The sequence below is a fragment of the Prionailurus bengalensis genome, chromosome A1 (genome assembly GCF_016509475.1).
Source record: "Prionailurus bengalensis isolate Pbe53 chromosome A1, Fcat_Pben_1.1_paternal_pri, whole genome shotgun sequence".
Taxonomy (NCBI): domain Eukaryota; kingdom Metazoa; phylum Chordata; class Mammalia; order Carnivora; family Felidae; genus Prionailurus; species Prionailurus bengalensis.
In genome coordinates, this window is record NC_057343.1 from 83,895,636 (window position 1) to 83,913,484 (window position 17,849).

Consider the following 17,849-nt stretch of genomic DNA (forward strand, 5'->3'; position numbering starts at 1 on the left):
TGGTGCCAGCCAGCTCCCTTGTTCCAGGAGAGGCACTACCATGCACACTGCCTCTCAGGGAAGCATACCAAGAAGAATGAATAGTCACCTATAGTTTGTTCCAGGTGTTTTTTAAGATTGCTGCTTCCACATTGTCTGCCTCAAGGTTGTTTCCCTGTCTTCTGTCTAGGAGCATCAAAGTGGCCACTGGGCTCTATCAAACCATACCTGCTGACTTTTAAAACTCTAGACTTTAGGGTTGATATAAATATGTTCATTGCATCATTACATTGCTTATAAATATGTTCATTGCATTACATGTAAACATCTTAACTCAGATCTCAGGAGTGAACCTGTTGTGATGAGTACCAGGTATAGTATGGAAATATTGAGTCAGTATATTGTACTCGTGAAACTAATATTACTCTGTATTTTAACTAACTGGAATTTATATAAAAACTTAAAGGAGTCATTCATGAATTTAGGATAGAAAGAATTACTTAAGACAGAAAAAGTTAACTATCCAACTCTCAATCTTGGCTCAGGTTATGATCTCACAGTTTGTGAGATCAAGCTCAGCATGGGGCTCTGTTTTGTCAACCTGGAGCCTGCTTAGAATTCTCTTTTTCTCTCTCTTTGTGCTCCTCCCCTGCTTGCTCATTCTTGTCTCTTTCTCAAAGTAAATAAATAACATTTTAAAAATACAATAAATTTAAAATATTAAAAAAAATAAGTTAAAGACTTGAATAGACACATCACATAGAGGATCTGTAAATGATAAATCAATGAAAAGTTATTCAGCCTCAGAGCACCTGGTTGGTTCAGTTCACTAAGTGAACTGTTTTTGGCTCAGGTCATGATCTCATAGTTCATGAATTTGAGTCCCACCTTGGGCTCCACAACTGGCATCATGGAGCCTGCTTGGGATTCTCTCTCTCTCTCTCTCTCTCTCTCTTCCTCTCTCTCTGACCCTGCAAAACACATGCTGTCTCTCTCTCCAAAAACAGAAAACAAAAACAAAAAAAGGAGACCTAGGAAGATGGTGGCATAGGAGGACACTGGACTCACCTCGTCCTGCAGATCACTTAGATTTCACCCACATCTGCCTAAATAACCCAGAACCACCAGAAGACTAGCAGACCTGATTCTTTGGAGACAAGCATAGACAAGAGGCCCACGTAAGAGAGTAGGAAGGGTGGAGAGGCAGTGTGCATTACATGGACTGGTGGAGGGGAGCCAGGGTGGTGTAGGCGGCAACATGCAAGGCAAGGCAGAGACCCCGAAGTCTGGTTTGCAAAAGCAGAGGGGCTGAACTCTGTGAGTTTTGACAGCCAGGTGGACTTAACATCTGGAATGTTAAAAGTCAACAGCTCTGCTCTCGGAGAGCAGGGAGGGCGAGAGGACACCAGGAGGGAAAGTTGTTGAGCCCCAGAAGGAGAGTTCAGATCGGGGGTGGGGGGGGTAGGCACCGGCAAAAGCATTTCCCTCTCCCATCCCCCACCAGAAATTCCAAAGGGAATCAGTTCCCATCAACAAACTTGCCTGTACTGCACAAACACCCAACTTGTGCTTCTGTGTATCCATCCCTCCAACAGCCATGACTCCTTACTGGTGCTGCAGGGCCCCTAGCCAGGGCATCACAGATGGCAAAGCTAACTAAACCTGCTCCTCCCACCCCTGTGCACCTTGAGGATTGACACCAGCTAATACGCCCTTGGCCAGATCCCATCAAAGCAGCACCACAACCCTGGAAGTGTGCAAGGAGCCCAGACAAGAGCCACACCATTCCACATTGAGTTCTGCCCCTGGGAGAAGGGAAGATAAGGTACACACCAATCTGACTGTGGCCCCAGTGGTGGGCTGGTGGCAGACATCAGGTCTGACTGCGCCCCTGCCCACCAACACAAGTTACTCAGGACAGCAAAAGGGAAGAGCCCTGCAGTTTCAAGCTACTGCAGGGACTACACAAAATGGCAAAACAGAAGAATTCTCCTCAAAAGAAACTCCAGGAAGTGCCGACAGCTAACAAATTGATTAAAAACGATTTAAGTAATATAACAGAAGAAGAATGTAGAATAATAGTCATAAAATTATTCGCTGGGCTTGAAAAAAAAGCATAGAGGACAGCAGAGAATCTATTGCAACAGAGATCAAGGGACTAAGAAATAGTCATGAGGAGCTAAAAATGCTATAAATGAGATGCAAAATAAAATGGAGGTGACCATAGCATGGAATGAAGAGGCAGAGGAGAGAATAGGTGAATTAGAAGATAATTATGGAAAAAGAGGAAGCTGAGAAAAAGAGAGATAAAAAAATTCAGGGTTATGAGGGGAGAATAAGAGAACTAAGTGATGCAATGAAATGGAACAATATCCATATAATAGGAATTCCACAAGAGGAAGAAAGAGAGAAAGGTGTGGGAGGTGTACTTGAACAAATCACAGCTGAGAACTTCCCTGATCTGGGGAAGGAAAAAGACATTGAAATCCAAGAGGCACAGAGAACTCCATTCAGACATAACTTGAATCGATCTTCTGCACAATATATCATAGTGAAACTGGCAAAATAAAAGGATAAAGAGAAAATTCTGAAATCAGCTAGGGATAAACACACTCTAACTTATAAAGGGTGACCAGTAAGACTAGTGGCAGACCTTTCTACTGAAACTTGGCAAGCCAGAAAGGAATGGAAGGAAATCTTCAATGTGTGGAACAGAAAAAATATGCAGCCAAGAATCCTTTATCCAGAAGGTCTTGTCATTCAGAATAGAAGGAGAAATAAAGGTCTTCCCAAACAAGCAAAAACTGAAGGAATTCATCACTACTAAACTAGTCCTACAAGAGATCCTAAGGAGAACTCTGTGAGTGAAATGTTGCAAGGACCACAAAGTACCAGAGACATCACTGCAAGCATGAAACCTACAGACATCACAATGACTCTAAATCCATATCTTTCTATAATAACACTGAATGTAACTGGACTAAATGCTCCAACCAAAACACATGGGGTATCAGAATGGATTAAAAAAAAACAAAAAACAACAAAAAAACCCACAAGATGCATCTAACTGCTGTCTACAAGAGACACATTTAGACCTGAGGACACCTTCAGATTGAAAGTGAGGGGATGGAGAACTATCTACCATGCTACTGGAAGTCAAAAGAAACCTGGAGTATCCAGGTTTCTATCAGACACACTAGACTTTAAATTAAAGGCTGTAAAAAGAGATGAAGAAGGGCATTATATAATAATTACAGGGTCTATCCATCAGGAAGAGCTATGTATGAAACACGGGAGCCCCCCAAATATATGAAACAATTAATCACAAACATAAGCAATCTTATTGATAAGAATGTGGTAATTGCAGGAGACTTTAATACCTCACTTACAACAATGGATAGATCATTTAGACACAGGGTCAGTAAAGAAACGGGCCCTGAATGAAACATTGGATCAGATGGATTTGACAGATATACTTAGAATTCTGTATCGCAAAGCAACAGAATATACTTTCTTCACGAATGCACATGGAACATACTGGGTCACATACTGGGTCACAAAACAGCCCTAAATAAGTATAAAAGACTTGAAGTCATACTATGCACACTTTGAGACAACAATGATAGCAAACTTGAAATCAACCACAGGAAAAAGTCTGGAAAACCTCCAAAAGCATGGAGGTTAAAGAACACCCTACTAAAGAATGAATGGGTCCACCAGGCAATTAGAGAAGAAATTTAAAAATATATGGAAACAAATGAAAATGAAAATACCACAATGCAAATGCTTTGAGATGCAGCAAAGGCAGTCCTGAGAGGAAAATACATTGCAGTCGAGGCCTATCTCAAGAAACAATAAAAATCCCAAACACAAAATCTAACAGCACACCTAAAGAAAATGAAGCAGAACAACAAAGACATCCCAAAACCAGCAGAAGAAGAGAAATAATAAAGATCAGAGAAGAAATAAACGATATAGAATCTGAAAACAAAAACAAAACAAAAACCGTAGAGCAGATCAATGAAACGAAGAGTAGGTTTTTTGAAAAAATAAACAAAATTTATAAACCTCTAGCCAGGCTTCTCAAAAAGAAAAGGGAGATCACCCATACAGATAAAATCATGAATGCAAATGGAATTATTACAACCAATCCCTCAGAAACACAAGTAATTATCAGGGAAAACTATGAACGATTATATGCCAACAAACTGGACAATCTGGAAAAATGGACAAATTCCTAGGCAACCACCCATTTCCAAAACTCACACAGGAAGAAATACAAAACTTGAACAGACCCATAACCAGTGAAGGAATTGAATCAGTTATCAAAAATCTCCCAACAAATAAGAGTCCAGGACCAGATGGCTTCCCTGGGGAATTCTAGCAGACATTTAAGGCAGAGATAATACCTATCCTATTCAAGCTGTTCCAAAAAATAGAAAGAGAAGGAAAACTTCCAGACTCATTCTATGAAACCAGCATTACTTTGATTCCTAAACCAGAGACCCAGAGAAAAAAAAAAGAACTACAGGCCAATATCCCTGATGAATATGGATATAAAAGTTCTCAACAATATACTAGCAAATCGAATTTAACAGCATATATAAAGAATTATTCACCATAATCAAGTGGAATTCATTTCTGGGCTGCAGGTCTGGCTCAACATTTGCAAAACAAAAACAGTGATCCATCATATTGATGAAAGGAAAGATAAGAACCATACGATCCTGTCAATCGATGCAGAAAAACATTTGACAAAATTCAGCACCTTTCTTAATAAAAACCATCGAGAAAGTCGGGATAGAAGGAAGAACCTTAATCATCATAAAATCCATTTATGAAAAGCCCACAGCTAATATCATCCTCAATGGGGAAAAACTGAGAGCTTTCCCCCTGAAATCAGGAAGATAACAGGGATGTCCACTCTCACCTCTGTTGTTTACCATAGTGTTGGAAGTTCTAGCATCAGCAATCAGACCACAAAAGGAAATCAAAGGCATCCAAATTGGCAAAGATGAAGTCAACCTTTCACTTTTTGCAGATGACATGATAATATACATGAAAAACCTGATAGACTCCACCAAAACTCTGCTAGAACTGATATGTGAATTCAGCAAAGTCGCAGGATGCAAAATTAATGTACAAAAATCAGTTACATTGTTATACACTAATAATGAAGCAACAGAAAGACAAATAAAGAAACTGATCCCATTCACAGTTTCACCAAGAATCATAAAATACTTAGGAATAAACCTAATCAAAGATGTAAAAGATCTGTATGCTAAAAACTATAGAAAGCTTATGAAGGAAATTGAAGAAGATATAAAAGAATAGAAAAATCCATTCTGTGCTAATGCGTTGGAAGAATAAATATTGCTAAAATGTCGATATTACCCAAAGCGATCTACACATTCAATGCAATTCCAATCAAAATTGCACCAGCATTCTTCTTGAAGCTAGAACAAGTAATCCTACAATTTGTATGAAACCACAAAAGACCCTGAATAGCCAAATATTGAAGAAGACCAAAGCGGGAGGCATCACAATCCCAGACTTTAGCCTCTACTACAAAGCTGTAATCATCAAGACAGCATGGTATTGGCACAAAAACAGACACATAGACCAATGGAATAGAATAGAAACCCCAGAACCAGACCCACAAACGTGTGGCCAACTCATCTTTGACAAAGCAGGAAAATATCCAATGGAAAAAAGACAGTCTCTTTAACAAATGGTACTGGGAAAACTGGACAGCAACATGCAGAAGGATGAAACTAGACCACTTTCTTATACCATACACAAAAAGAAACTCAAAATGGATAAAGGACCTGAATGTGAGACAGGAAACCATCAAAACCCTAGAAAAGAAAGCAGGAAAAAACCTCTCTGACCTCAGCCGCAGCAATTTCTTACTTGATACATCTCCAAAAGCAAGGGAATTAAAATCCAAAATGAACGATTGGTACCTCATGAAGATAAAAAGCTTCTGCAGAGCAAAGGAAACAATCAACAAAACTAAAAGGCAACAGACGGAATGGGAAAACATATTTGCAAATTACATATTGGACAAAGGGGTAGTATCCAAAATCTATAAAGAGCTCACCAAACTCCACACCTGATAAACAAATAATGCAGTGAACAAATGGGCAGAAGACATGAATAGAGACTTCTCTAAAGAAGACATCCAGATGGCCAACAGTCATATGAAGGATGTTCAACGTCGCTCCTCATCAGGAAAATCAAAACCGCACTGAGATATCACCTCACGCCAGTCAGTGGCTAAAATGAACAACCCAGGAGACTATAGGTGCTGGAGAGGGTGTTAAGCAATGGGATTCTTCTTGCACTGTTGGTGAGAATGCAAACTTGTGCAGCCGCTCCTGAAAACAGTGTGGTGGTCTCCCAAAATTGAAAATAGAACTACCCTATGACCCAGCAAAAACACTGTTAGGAATTTACCCAACGGAAAAAGGAATGCTGATGCATAGGGGTACTTGTACCCCAATGTTTATAGCAGCACTTTCAACAGTAGCCAAGTTATGGAAGAACCTAAATGTCCATCAATTGATGAATGGATAAAGACATTGTGGTTTATATACACAATGGAATACTATGTGGCAGTGAGAAAGCATGAAATATGGGCTTTTGTAGCAACGTGGATGAAACTGGAGAGTGTTATGCTAAGTGAAATTAGTCATACAGAGAAAGATACCATATGTTTTCACTCTTACGTGGATCCTGAGAAACTTAACAGAAGACCATGGGGGAGGGGAAGGAAAAAAAAAGTGAGAGGGAGGGAGCCAAACCATAAAAGACTCTTAAAAACTAAGTACAAACTGAGAGTTGATGTGGGGTTGGAGGGTGGGGAGGGTGGGTGATGGGTATTGAGGAGGGCACCTATTGGGATGAGCACTGGGTGTTGTATGGAAACCAATTTGACAATAAATTTCATATTTAAAAAAAGAAAGAAAAAAATTCCTCTAACCCCTTAAAATTCTCAAGAGATAATTATCTGCTAAACAGAGGAAATTACTGAAGTTTTCTCCAAGTGGTTAACCTTTTTCTGTCCTTAATCAACTTCATAGGACATTCTCCACCACTCCATTGAATCCTCTCTGTCAAGAACAAAAAAAAGACTATTAATTTCCCTATCACACCATACTCCCCTGGGCGTTCTACCTCTTTTCTATTCCTTTATTATCACCTACTTCTTCCACAGCTTGGCATTTATCCATTGAAATATTTTGACCTATTATTTAGTTCTTTCTTTTGTATGTATACAGTCCCTCCCTAGTTGATCTCCTAATCATTATGTACCATCTGCTAATCAATGACTCCTAAAATCCATGTTCACACTTAACAACTCAAATGATATACAAACTAAAATATATAGCTTCTTTTCTGAAATTTCCACTTATATATTCAATAGATATTTCAAACTTAATATTTCAACTTCACTGTCCAGTCTTCTGAATACACCTTCCCCATTTCAGCACACCTGCTATTCTGCCTACCTGGGAGCCTCTTTACCTGGATTTTCCAATGCCTGGCTCTTTTAATGCCCAAATAGAATCTCCCTTAAAGGGAGAGAGTCTCCTTAAAGGAAGAGAATAGTCTCCTTAAAGGAAGGAAAGTCCTTCCTTAAACATGGTAGCTTCAGTAGTCCTCCACTGATCTCCATTATCACACTGTGTTATTGTATTTCTTGTCTACACTTCATTATATCACGTCATATTTTCCGAGTTTTAAGACATAATTGACACATAGCATTCTATTAGTTTAAGGTGTACAACACAATGAGCTAGAACTTTGCCCTTGTTAAAATGGCTGTCATCAAAAAGACAGGAGATAACAAGTGTTGTCAAGGGCACCCTTGTGCAGTATTTGGAGAATGTAAACTGGTTCAGCCACTATAGAAAACAAGATAAATTTCCTCAAAAATTAAAACAATGATATTTCCATTTCCACTTCTGGAAACATATCCGAAGGAAACAAAATCAGTGATGTGGAAAAGAGCCCTGTATCTCCATGTTTATTGAAACATTGGTCACAAAACCAAGGCATGGAAGCAATTTAAGCAGTCATTGATGGATTAATGGATAAAGAAAATATGATATATATTTAATATGAGTTATATTTTAACTTTTTGAATATTTATTTATTTTTGTTTAATTTATATCCAAGTTAGTTAGCATATAGTGTAACAATGATTTCAGGAATAGATTTCTTAATGCCCCTTACCCATTTAGCTTATATCCCCTCCAACAACCCCTCCAGTAACCCTCTGTTTGTTCTCCATATTTAAGGGTCTTATGTTTTTGCCTTCTTCCCTGTTTTTATATTATTTTTGCTTCCCTTCCTTTATGTTCATCTGTTTTTATCTTAAATTCCTTATGTGAATGAAGTCATATGATATTTGTCTTTCTCTGACTGATGAATTTCGCTTAGCATAAGCATTAGCATTGGCAACTTAGTTGCCAATGGCAAGATTTCATTCTTTTTTTGATATATATTTTTATTTCTTTTATTTTAATTTTTAAATTTACATAAAAATAGTTACCATATAGTGCAACAATGATTTCAGGAGTAGATTTCTTAGTGCCACTTACCCATTTAGCCCATCCCCTCTCCCACAACCCCTCTAGTAACCCTGTTTGTTGTCCATATTTTTGAGTCTCTTATGTTTTGTCCTCCTCCCTGTTTTTATATTATTTTTGTTTCCCTTCCCTTAAGTTCATATGTTTTGTCTCTTAAAGTCCTCATATGAGTGAAGTCATATGATATTTATTTTTCTCTGACTGACTAATTTCACTTCACATAATACTTTCCAGTTCCATCCATGTAGTTGCAAATGGCAAGATTTCTTTCTTTTAGATTGCCAAGTAATACTCAATTGTGTGTGTGTGTGTGTATATATATATATATATATATACACAAAAGTATATATATATATATATGATGTGGTGTGTGTGTGTGTGTGTGTGTATATATATATATATATATATACCACATCTTTATCCATTCATCCATTGATGGATATTTTAGCTCTTTCCATACTTGGCTATTGTTGATAGTGCTGCTATAAACATGGGGGGTGCATGTGTCTCTTCAAAACAACAAACCTGTATCCCTTGGATAAATACTTAGTAGTTCAATTGCTGGGTAGTAGGGTAGTTCTATTTTTAGTTTTTTGAGGAACCTCCATATTGTTTTACAGAGTGGATGCACCAACTTGCATTGCCACCAACAATATAAAAGGTATCCTCGTTCTCCGCATCCTTGCCAACATCTGTTGTTGCCTGAGTTGTTAATGTTAGCCATTCTGACAGGTGTAAGGTGGTATCTCATTGTGGTCTTGATTTGTATTTCCTTGATGATGAGTGATGTCAAGAATTTTTTCATGTGTCAGTTGGCCATCTGGATGTCTTCCTTGGAGAAGTGTCTATGCATGTCTTTTGCCCATTTCTTCACTGGATTATTTGTTTTTTGGGGTGTTGAGTTTGATAAGTTCTTTATAGATTTTGGATACTAGCCCTTTATCTGATACGTCATTTACAAATATCTTCTCGCATTCTGTCCATTGCCTTTTAGTTTTGCTGATTGTTTCCTTCACTGTGCAGAAGGCTTTTGTTGTGATGAGATCCCAGAAGTTCATTTTTGCTTTTGTTTCCCTTGCCTCCAGAGACATGTCGAATAAGAAATTGCTGCAGCCATGATCAAAGAGGTTTTTGCCTGCTTTCTCCTCGAGGATTTTGATGGCTTCCTGTCTTACATCCGTTTTGAGTTTATTTTTGTGTATGGTGTAAGAAAGTGGTCCAGTTTCATTCTTTGGCATGTTGCTGTCGTTTTCCCAGCACCACTTGCTGAAGAGACTGTCTTTATTCCATTGGATATTCTTTCCTGCTTTGTCAAAGGTGAGTTGGCCATACGTTTGTGGGTCCATTTCTGGGTTCTCTATTCTGTTGCATTGATCTGAGTGTCTGTTCTTGTGCTGGTACCATACTGTACCAGCTTTGTAGTATAGCTTGAAGTCTAAGATTGTGATGCCTCCTGCTTTGGTTTTCTTTTTCAAGATTGCTTTGGCTATTGGGGGTCTTTCTGGTTCCATACAAATTTTAGGATTATTTGTTCTAGCTCTGTGAAGAATGCTGGTGTTATTGTGATAGGGATTTCATTGAATATGTAGATTGCCTTGGGTAGTATCGAAATTTAACAATATTTGTTCTTCCTATCCAGGAGCATGGAATATTTTTTTTTTCCTATTTTGAATGTGTCTTCTTCAGTTTCTTTCATCAGCTTTCTATAGTTTTCAGTGTATAGATTTTTCACGTCTTTGGTTAGATTTATTTCTAGGTATTTTATGGTTTTTGTGCAACTGCAAATGGGATTGATTCCTTGACTTCTTTTACTGTCGCTTCATATTTGGTGTATAGGAATGCAACCGATTTCTGTGTGTTGATTTTATATCCTGATTTTATATGTGGTGTATATATGTATATACCCTATATACATATATACATAACATCTTCTTTACCCATTCACCCATCTATGGATATTTGAGCTCTTTCCATACTTTGGACTTTGGCTATTGTTGATTGTGCTGCTGTAAACATTGGGGTGCATGTGCCCCTTCGAAACAGCACACTTGTATCCCTTGGAAAAATACCTAGTAGTGCATTTGCTGGGTCACAGTGTAATTCTATTTTTAATATTTTGAAGAACCTCCATACTGTTTTCTGGAGTGACTGTACCAGTTTGCATTCCTACCAGCAGTGCAAAAGAGATCCTCCTCCCCCCCCCCCCCCCACCGCATCCTCGCCAACATCTGTTGTTCCTGAGTTGTTAATGTTAGCCATTCTTACAGGTGTGATGTGATATCTCATTGTGGTTTTGAGTTGTATTTCCCTGATGATGAGTGAAGTTGAGCATTTTTTCATGTGTCAGTTAGCCATCTGGATGTCTTCTTTGGAGAAGTGTCTCTTCATGTCTTTTGCCCATTTCTTTACTGGATTATTTATTTTTTGGCATGTTGAGTTTGATAAGTTCTTTATAGACTTAGGGTGAAAGATCTCAATATTTCCTCATTAAAGATAATATTAGTATTGGGTTATCATATATGGCTTTATGATTGTGATGTATCATCCTTCTATCTCTACTTTCTTAAGGGTTTTTATCAAGAAAGGATAATGCATTTTCTCAAAAGCTTTCTCTGTATCTATTGAGAGGATCATGTGGTTCTTGTACTTTATTTTATTCGTGTGGTGAATCACATTGATTATTTTATAGATATTCAACCAGTCCTGTATCCCAGATGTAAGTCCTAGTTGGTCATGGTGAATAATTCTTTTAATGTATTGTTGGATTTTGTTGTCTAATATCTTGTTGAGGATTATTGCATTCATGTTCATCAGGGAAATTGTTTTATAGTTCTCCTTTCTAGTGTTTTTTTTTTTTGGTCTTGTTTAGGAATCAAGGTAATTCTGGCTTCATAGAAAGGATTTGGAACTTTTCCTTCCATTTCTATTTTTTTGGAACAGCTTCAAGAGAATAGGTGTTAACTCTTCCTTACATGCTTGATAGAATTCCTCTGGAAAGCCATCTGGTTCTGGACTCTTGTTTTGGGGGAATTTTTCATTACTAATCCTATTTCTTTACTTGTAATGGGTGTGTTCAAATTTTATATTTCTTCCTGTTTCAATTTTGGTATTTTATATGTTTCTAGAAATTTGTCCACTTTTTTCAGATTGCCCATTTTATTGGTGTATAACTGCTCACAATATTCTCCTATTGTTGCTTTTATTTCTACCCTGTTGGTTGTGGTCTCTCCTCTTTCATTCTTGATTTTATTTGAGTCCTTTCTTTTTTCTTTTTGATCAAACTGGCTAGTGGTTTATCAATTTTATTAATTGTTTCAAAGAACCAGCTTCTGGTTTCATTGATCTGTTCTACTGCTGCTTTATGTTTGTTTGTTTTTTTGTTTCAATAGCATTGGTTTCTGCTCTAATCTTTATTATTTTGTGTATTCTGATGGCTTTTGGTTTTATTTGTTGTTCTTTTTCCAGATCTTTGAGGTGTAAGGTTACATTGCGTATTTGAGACATTTGTTCCTTACTTAGGAAGGCCTGGATTGCTATATGCATCCCTCTTATAACCGCCTTTCCTGAGTCCCAGAGGTTTTGGGCTTTGGTTTTATAATTTTCATTGGGTTCCATGTACTTTTTAATTTCCTCCTTAACTTCCTGGTTAACCCATTCATTCTTTAGTTGATGTTCTTTATTCTCCAAGTATTTGTTACCTTTACAATTTTTTTCTTGGGGCTGATATCGCTTTCATAGAGTTGTGGTTTTAAAACATGTGTGGTATGATTTTGATAATTTTTTACTTGTTGAGGGCTGATTTCTGTCTCAGTAGGTGACCTATTCTGGAGAACTGTCCATGTGCACTGAGAAGAATGTATATTCTGCTGCTTTATGAGGAAATGTTCTGAATATATCTGTTAAGTCCATCTGGTCCAGTGTGTCATTCAAAACCATTGTTTCTTTGTTGATTTTCTGTTTAGATGATCTGTCCATTGCTATAAGTGGGGTGTTGAAGTCCTCTACTATTACAGTATTACTATCAAGGAGTTTCTTTATGTTTGTGATTAATTGATTTATATATTTCGGTGTTTTCACGTTTGGAGCTTAAATGTTTGCAATTGTTATGTCTTCTTGGTGGATAGACCACTTATATGATAAAATGCCCTTTCTCATCTCTTATTACAGTCTTTAGTTTAAAGTCTAGATTGTTTGATATATGTATGGCTACTCCAGCATTCTTTTGTCGACCATTAGCATGAGAGATGGTTCTCCATCCCTTTACTTTCAATCTAAAGATGTCTTTGGGTCTAAAGTGGGTCTCTTATAAACAGCATATAGATGGATCTTGTTTTCTTATCCATTCTGTTACCCTATGCTTTTGATTGGAGAGTTTGTCCATTGACATTTCAAGTGAGTACTAAAAGATATGAGTTTATTGCCATCATGTTTCTTGTAGAGTTGGAGTTTCTGGTGGTGCTTTCTGGCCCTTTCTAGTCTTTGTTGCTATTGTTTTTATGTGTTTTTTTTTCTCCCCTCAGAGTCCCCCTTAAAATTTCTTGCAGGGCTGCTTTAGTGGTCATGAACCCCTTTAATTTCTCTTTGGGAAACTTTTAATCTTTCCTTCTATTTTGGATGACAGCCTTGATCAATAAAGAATTCTTGGCTTCATATTTTTCTGATTCAGCACATTGACTATCCTGCCATTCCTTTCTGGCCTGCCAAATTTCTGTGGATAGGTTTTGCCACAAACCTGATCTGTCTTCCCTTGTAAGTTAGGGACTGTTTTTCCCTTGCTGCTTTCATGATTCTCTCCTTGCCTGAGTATTTTGTGAACTTGATTATGATATGCCCTGTTGATGGTTGATTTTTGTTCAATCGAGTGGGGTTCCTATGTGCTTCCTGGATTTTGATATCTGTGTCTTCCCCCAGGTTAGGAAAGTTTTATGCTATGATTTGCTTACATAACGCTTCTATCCTCATTTCTCTCTCTTCCTCTTCTGGGACCCCTATGATTCTGATGTTGTTCCTTTTAATGAGTCACTGATTTCTCTAATTCTTAAATCACGCTTTTTTGCCTTCATCTCCCTCTTTTTTTCTGCTTCATTGTTCTCCATAATTTTGTCCTCTATATCACTGATTTTTTGCTCTGTCTCATCTATCCTTGCCACCATGGCATCAATTCGAGATTGCAGCTCAGTTATAATATTTTTTATTTCATCTTGACTAGTTTTACTTCTTTTATCTCCTGAGAAAGGGATTCTAATATATTTTTGACTCCACCAAGTAGTATTCTTATCGTGATTCTAAATTCTGGTTCAGATTTCTTGCTTGTATCTGTGTTGTTGAAGTCCCTGGCTTTCGTTTCTTCCTGCTCTTTCTTTTGGGGTGAATTCCTTTGTTTCATTATTTTTAAGGAAGAAGAGAAATTGATAAGGTAAAAATATAAAATTAAATTAAAAATTAAAAACAACACACACACACACACACACAAAATCAAATAAATGATGCCAGATTCTAGATGGGTCTGTGTCTGGTTATTGAAAGGAGTTTGATAGATTAGAGAAAAAGGGGAAAAAAGGAAAACATTTGAAAATTTGTGAAAATGAATGCAATGAACTAGAATAAAATAAAATGTTGGACGTAAAACAGAACTTGAAAAATTTACAAAAAATAAAAAAATATAGTAGAAAAATAAAGAAAAATGTTTTGTATAAAAATTGAAAATAAAAATAATTTTTCCTTTTTCTGTATTCAAGAAGAAGAAAAGAAACAATAAAGAAAAAAATTGAACAGATGAACTAGCTAAAAGACTGAAATACAATTGAAATTATGTCAGGTTTATTGTATGTCACAATTTATTTATCTATGTCACCACCAGTGAGCTTTTGAATAGCTTCTAGTTTTTTTTTCTGTTACTATATATCTTTTGGTAAAGATTATGAATACATGTTTGTTAGAAATTCACCTGAGTGTGTTTATTCTGTGGTGCAGTGTTCAGCTTTAGTCACTGTTGCTTCATACCATGTGGTAGGGATTCAAGCTGTTTGCTTGATTGCTTGTTTGTATTTTATTTTTATTGCTTTCCCCCATTGGAATGTAAACTTTTTTGAGTATAGGTGCTTTATCTATCTTGCTCACAGCTATGATGAACAAATGAATGCCTGGACAAATGAGTGAGAAAGCTATATCTGAAAGATATAGTGTTCAATCAACCACATTTCTTCTTTGCAATCCAGTGAACTAATTTAAAATGTTACCATACAGAATTCCCTCACTTCCCTGATCCTCACTGTCATCATCTGTAATTACAACTCTTGTATGTGCTTTATTTTTATGAAGTTATTAGATGATGATGAATGTATGTGAATTTTTAAGTTTTAGAGAGATTAGTATGATTGATTATGATTATTAATAATTTCATAAAGTAACCCCTATGATACTTAAGTAAACTTCTTATATAATCAAATGCTACATTGAAAATGATTTGCTGTACACTTATTGTCCTCAATTCTTGGATCATGGGGAGCATGAATATGGAATATAAACAAACTTCTACTATCCAAATGTTGTATGGTTAACCCTGATGACATTGTGACATATTTGAAAATTCACTTTGGTATCCTCCCAAACCATACTCCTGTATGTTTAGTAAATGTTTAGGCATATAATATCCTCAGGTTGCCTTTTTTGGGGCAAGGTTCTTTGCTCTCATCCATGAATGTTAACTTGTCTGACAAATAGTTTTCACTTATGTGTTGCAAATAAAAGTTAAATACTACATTTCTACTTAAAGTAAAACATGCCTAATTATTGCAGGAGTATAATGGCTATTAAAAAAAACCAAAACTATATTCAGTGACTCTTCCTACCAATTGAAAAACTGGAACAAACAGAGAGCTACACAACTATCTTCCTAAAGGCTATGTCAGGTATTAGTCTTCAAAATAGAGAAGATAATATTTCTCTTATATTTAGACGGTAAGTATAATTATACAGGAGTATCACATAATCAGAAATTACCATCCTCCCTCCTGCACTCTTCAACACAGTTCATGCAATTTAAAATTGCATGCAATTTATTTTTATCTCTAAAACGTAAAAACTTCAAGCAAGATTTTTTTTTAATTTCTTAAAAACACTGGGCATTTATTTTGAATGAAAGTGAACAGGTCATAATAAATGGAAGATATAAGAAAGGAAAGAAGAGATGAAGGAATGAAGATTAAGAGGATACATTTCTTATATTGCTCTTTTTCTTTTCCTTTTTCTTCTTCTGCACAATTAAACCTTCCCTCCAGGTTAATCCTTCATTAAGAGCATGGCCACAATGTCCACAAAGGCTCCTATTTGTCATCCACATGAGAAGAAGACATTGTCAAAACACATCTCCTGACACTTTTTGTGTACATTTGAACCTGCCCATTGCCCTCTTCAGAGCTCCAGTCACATCCTTGTTCCTCAGACTGTAGATGAGTGGATTCAGCATTGGTGTAAGGATTGTATAGAACACAGAGAAGACTGTATCTTGCGCTGGGTTATGGTAAGAGTGTGGCAGCATGTAGGTGTACATGGCAGCCCCATAGAACAAGGTCACTACTGTCATGTGAGATGAACAGGTGGCAAATGCCTTCTTTCTTCCCTCAACTGAACTCATGTGGTGGACTGTGGTCAGGATTTGGGCATAAGAAGCAATCACCACAGAGAAAGGAATCAGCAACATCAGGACACAGCACACATACATTACTGTTTCATAGAGGGCTGTGTCTGCACATGCCAAACTCAAGACTGCAGGTGCCTCACAAAAGAAATGGTTAATTTCCCGGGAGTTGCAGAAAGGAAAGGTCATGGTTATGGGAGTTAGAAGGAAGCCATCCAAAAAGCCTCCAAACCAGGAACCTGCTATGATCATCCAACAGACCTGGCGACTCATAAGGACAGGGTAGCGAAGGGGGTTACAGATGGCCACATAGCGGTCATAGGCCATGAGGCCCAGTAGGAAGAACTCAGCTCCCACAAGGGTGAGGTAGAGGAAGTGCTGAGCTGTGCACCCCATAAAGGATATGGTTCTTTGACCCAGCAGATAATCAACCAGCATCTTGGGTACAATGGTGGAGATATACATCATGTCAATGAAGGAGAGATGGCTGAGAAGGAAGTACATAGGAGTGTGCAGTCGTGAATCAGTGTGGATCAGGAAGATCATAATCCCATTCGCCATCAATGCAGTGAAAAAGATGATAGAGACAATGGCAAAGAGAAGGCCTGAGATGTCCTTCTTGTTGAACAGTCCCATCAAGGTGAAGTCTGTAGAGGATGTGTTGTACACTTCCATGGATCCCATGATGGTGCTGCTGTGACCTAGAATCTTCCAAATAAAATGAGAATATTCGCAGGGAATTAATATAAGGACATATAGGTTGATTGTTAAGCAAAAACTTGTAAAAGTCTGAAGAAAATACCTAAAAATATTTACTTAGAATTTTGATGCTTATATCTATCATTTAATCTATTATAGAACGTTTTTACATAAAATTGATCACCTTAAATCAATAATTCTTTAAATACATTTGACAAGATTATGTCAACAGATGCTATTGTACTATAGTGATACATATAACAACACATAGGGTATAAACCATATTGTTATTCTGTTAAACATGCCCTAGTCTGGTGTGTGCATGTGTGTGTGCGTGTGTGTGCGTGTGTGTGTGTGTGTGTGTGTGTGTGTGTAACTACTATGTTAGTTTAAATTGGCGTCCTTATTAAATGAATCTTTTTTTAAGTTTATTTATTTATTTTGAGAGAAAGGGAGAGAGAGAGAGTGAGCAAGGGAGGGGCAGAGAGAGAAGTTGAGAGAGAATCCCAAGCAGGCTCCACATTGTGCAGTGCCTAATGCATGGCTCCATCCCACAAACCATGAGATCATGACCGGAGCCAAAATCAGGAGTCAGACCTTCAACTGACTGAACCACCTGAGTGCCCCAAAGGAATCATCATAATCAACAATACCACCATCTTAAAAATATCCCAGCACTGACAATAAGTAGTCTATCTCTGCCATTTAGCTACAAATGAGTGATTGTCAATGTGGACTGTGAGAATTTGAAAATTATGAGTATTCTTTTGATACCATTTCATCTGTGTTGCAGACAAAATTGTATGGGAGAAAATGGGAAATAGAAACCACTCTTGCAAACTCAGAAAAAAAAAAGAGGCAATCACTCTTGTAGAATTATTTTTGTTTATTTTTAAGAAATAAATTTAAATTTAGGATGATGAAGAATTGGCATT

At 37.1% G+C, this 17,849-nt stretch overlaps 1 protein-coding gene across 2 annotated transcripts; it reads right to left on the minus strand.

Annotated features, from left to right (window-relative positions):
• Window positions 1-11,034: 11,034 nt before the first annotated feature.
• Window positions 11,035-17,018, minus strand: LOC122469101 (olfactory receptor 2T1). 2 transcript variants are annotated; one of them, XM_043556213.1, is made up of 2 exons: window positions 15,978-16,890; window positions 11,035-11,048 (listed from the first exon to the last, which is right to left on the minus strand). In XM_043556213.1, exons 1-2 carry the CDS (start codon window positions 16,888-16,890, stop codon window positions 11,035-11,037), a joined length of 927 nt encoding a protein of 308 aa, XP_043412148.1. The 2 variants fall into 2 exon arrangements, with proteins under 2 accessions (XP_043412148.1, XP_043412218.1); XM_043556283.1 differs by lacking the exon at window positions 11,035-11,048 and having other exon boundaries at window positions 15,934-17,018.
• Between the last annotated feature and the right edge of the window lie 831 nt (window positions 17,019-17,849).

What these genes read in the sequence shown, in the direction of transcription:
- LOC122469101 (XM_043556283.1), bottom strand. Translation starts at nt 16,899, where the DNA reads ATGGGATCCATGGAAGTGTACAACACATCCTCTACAGACTTCACCTTG.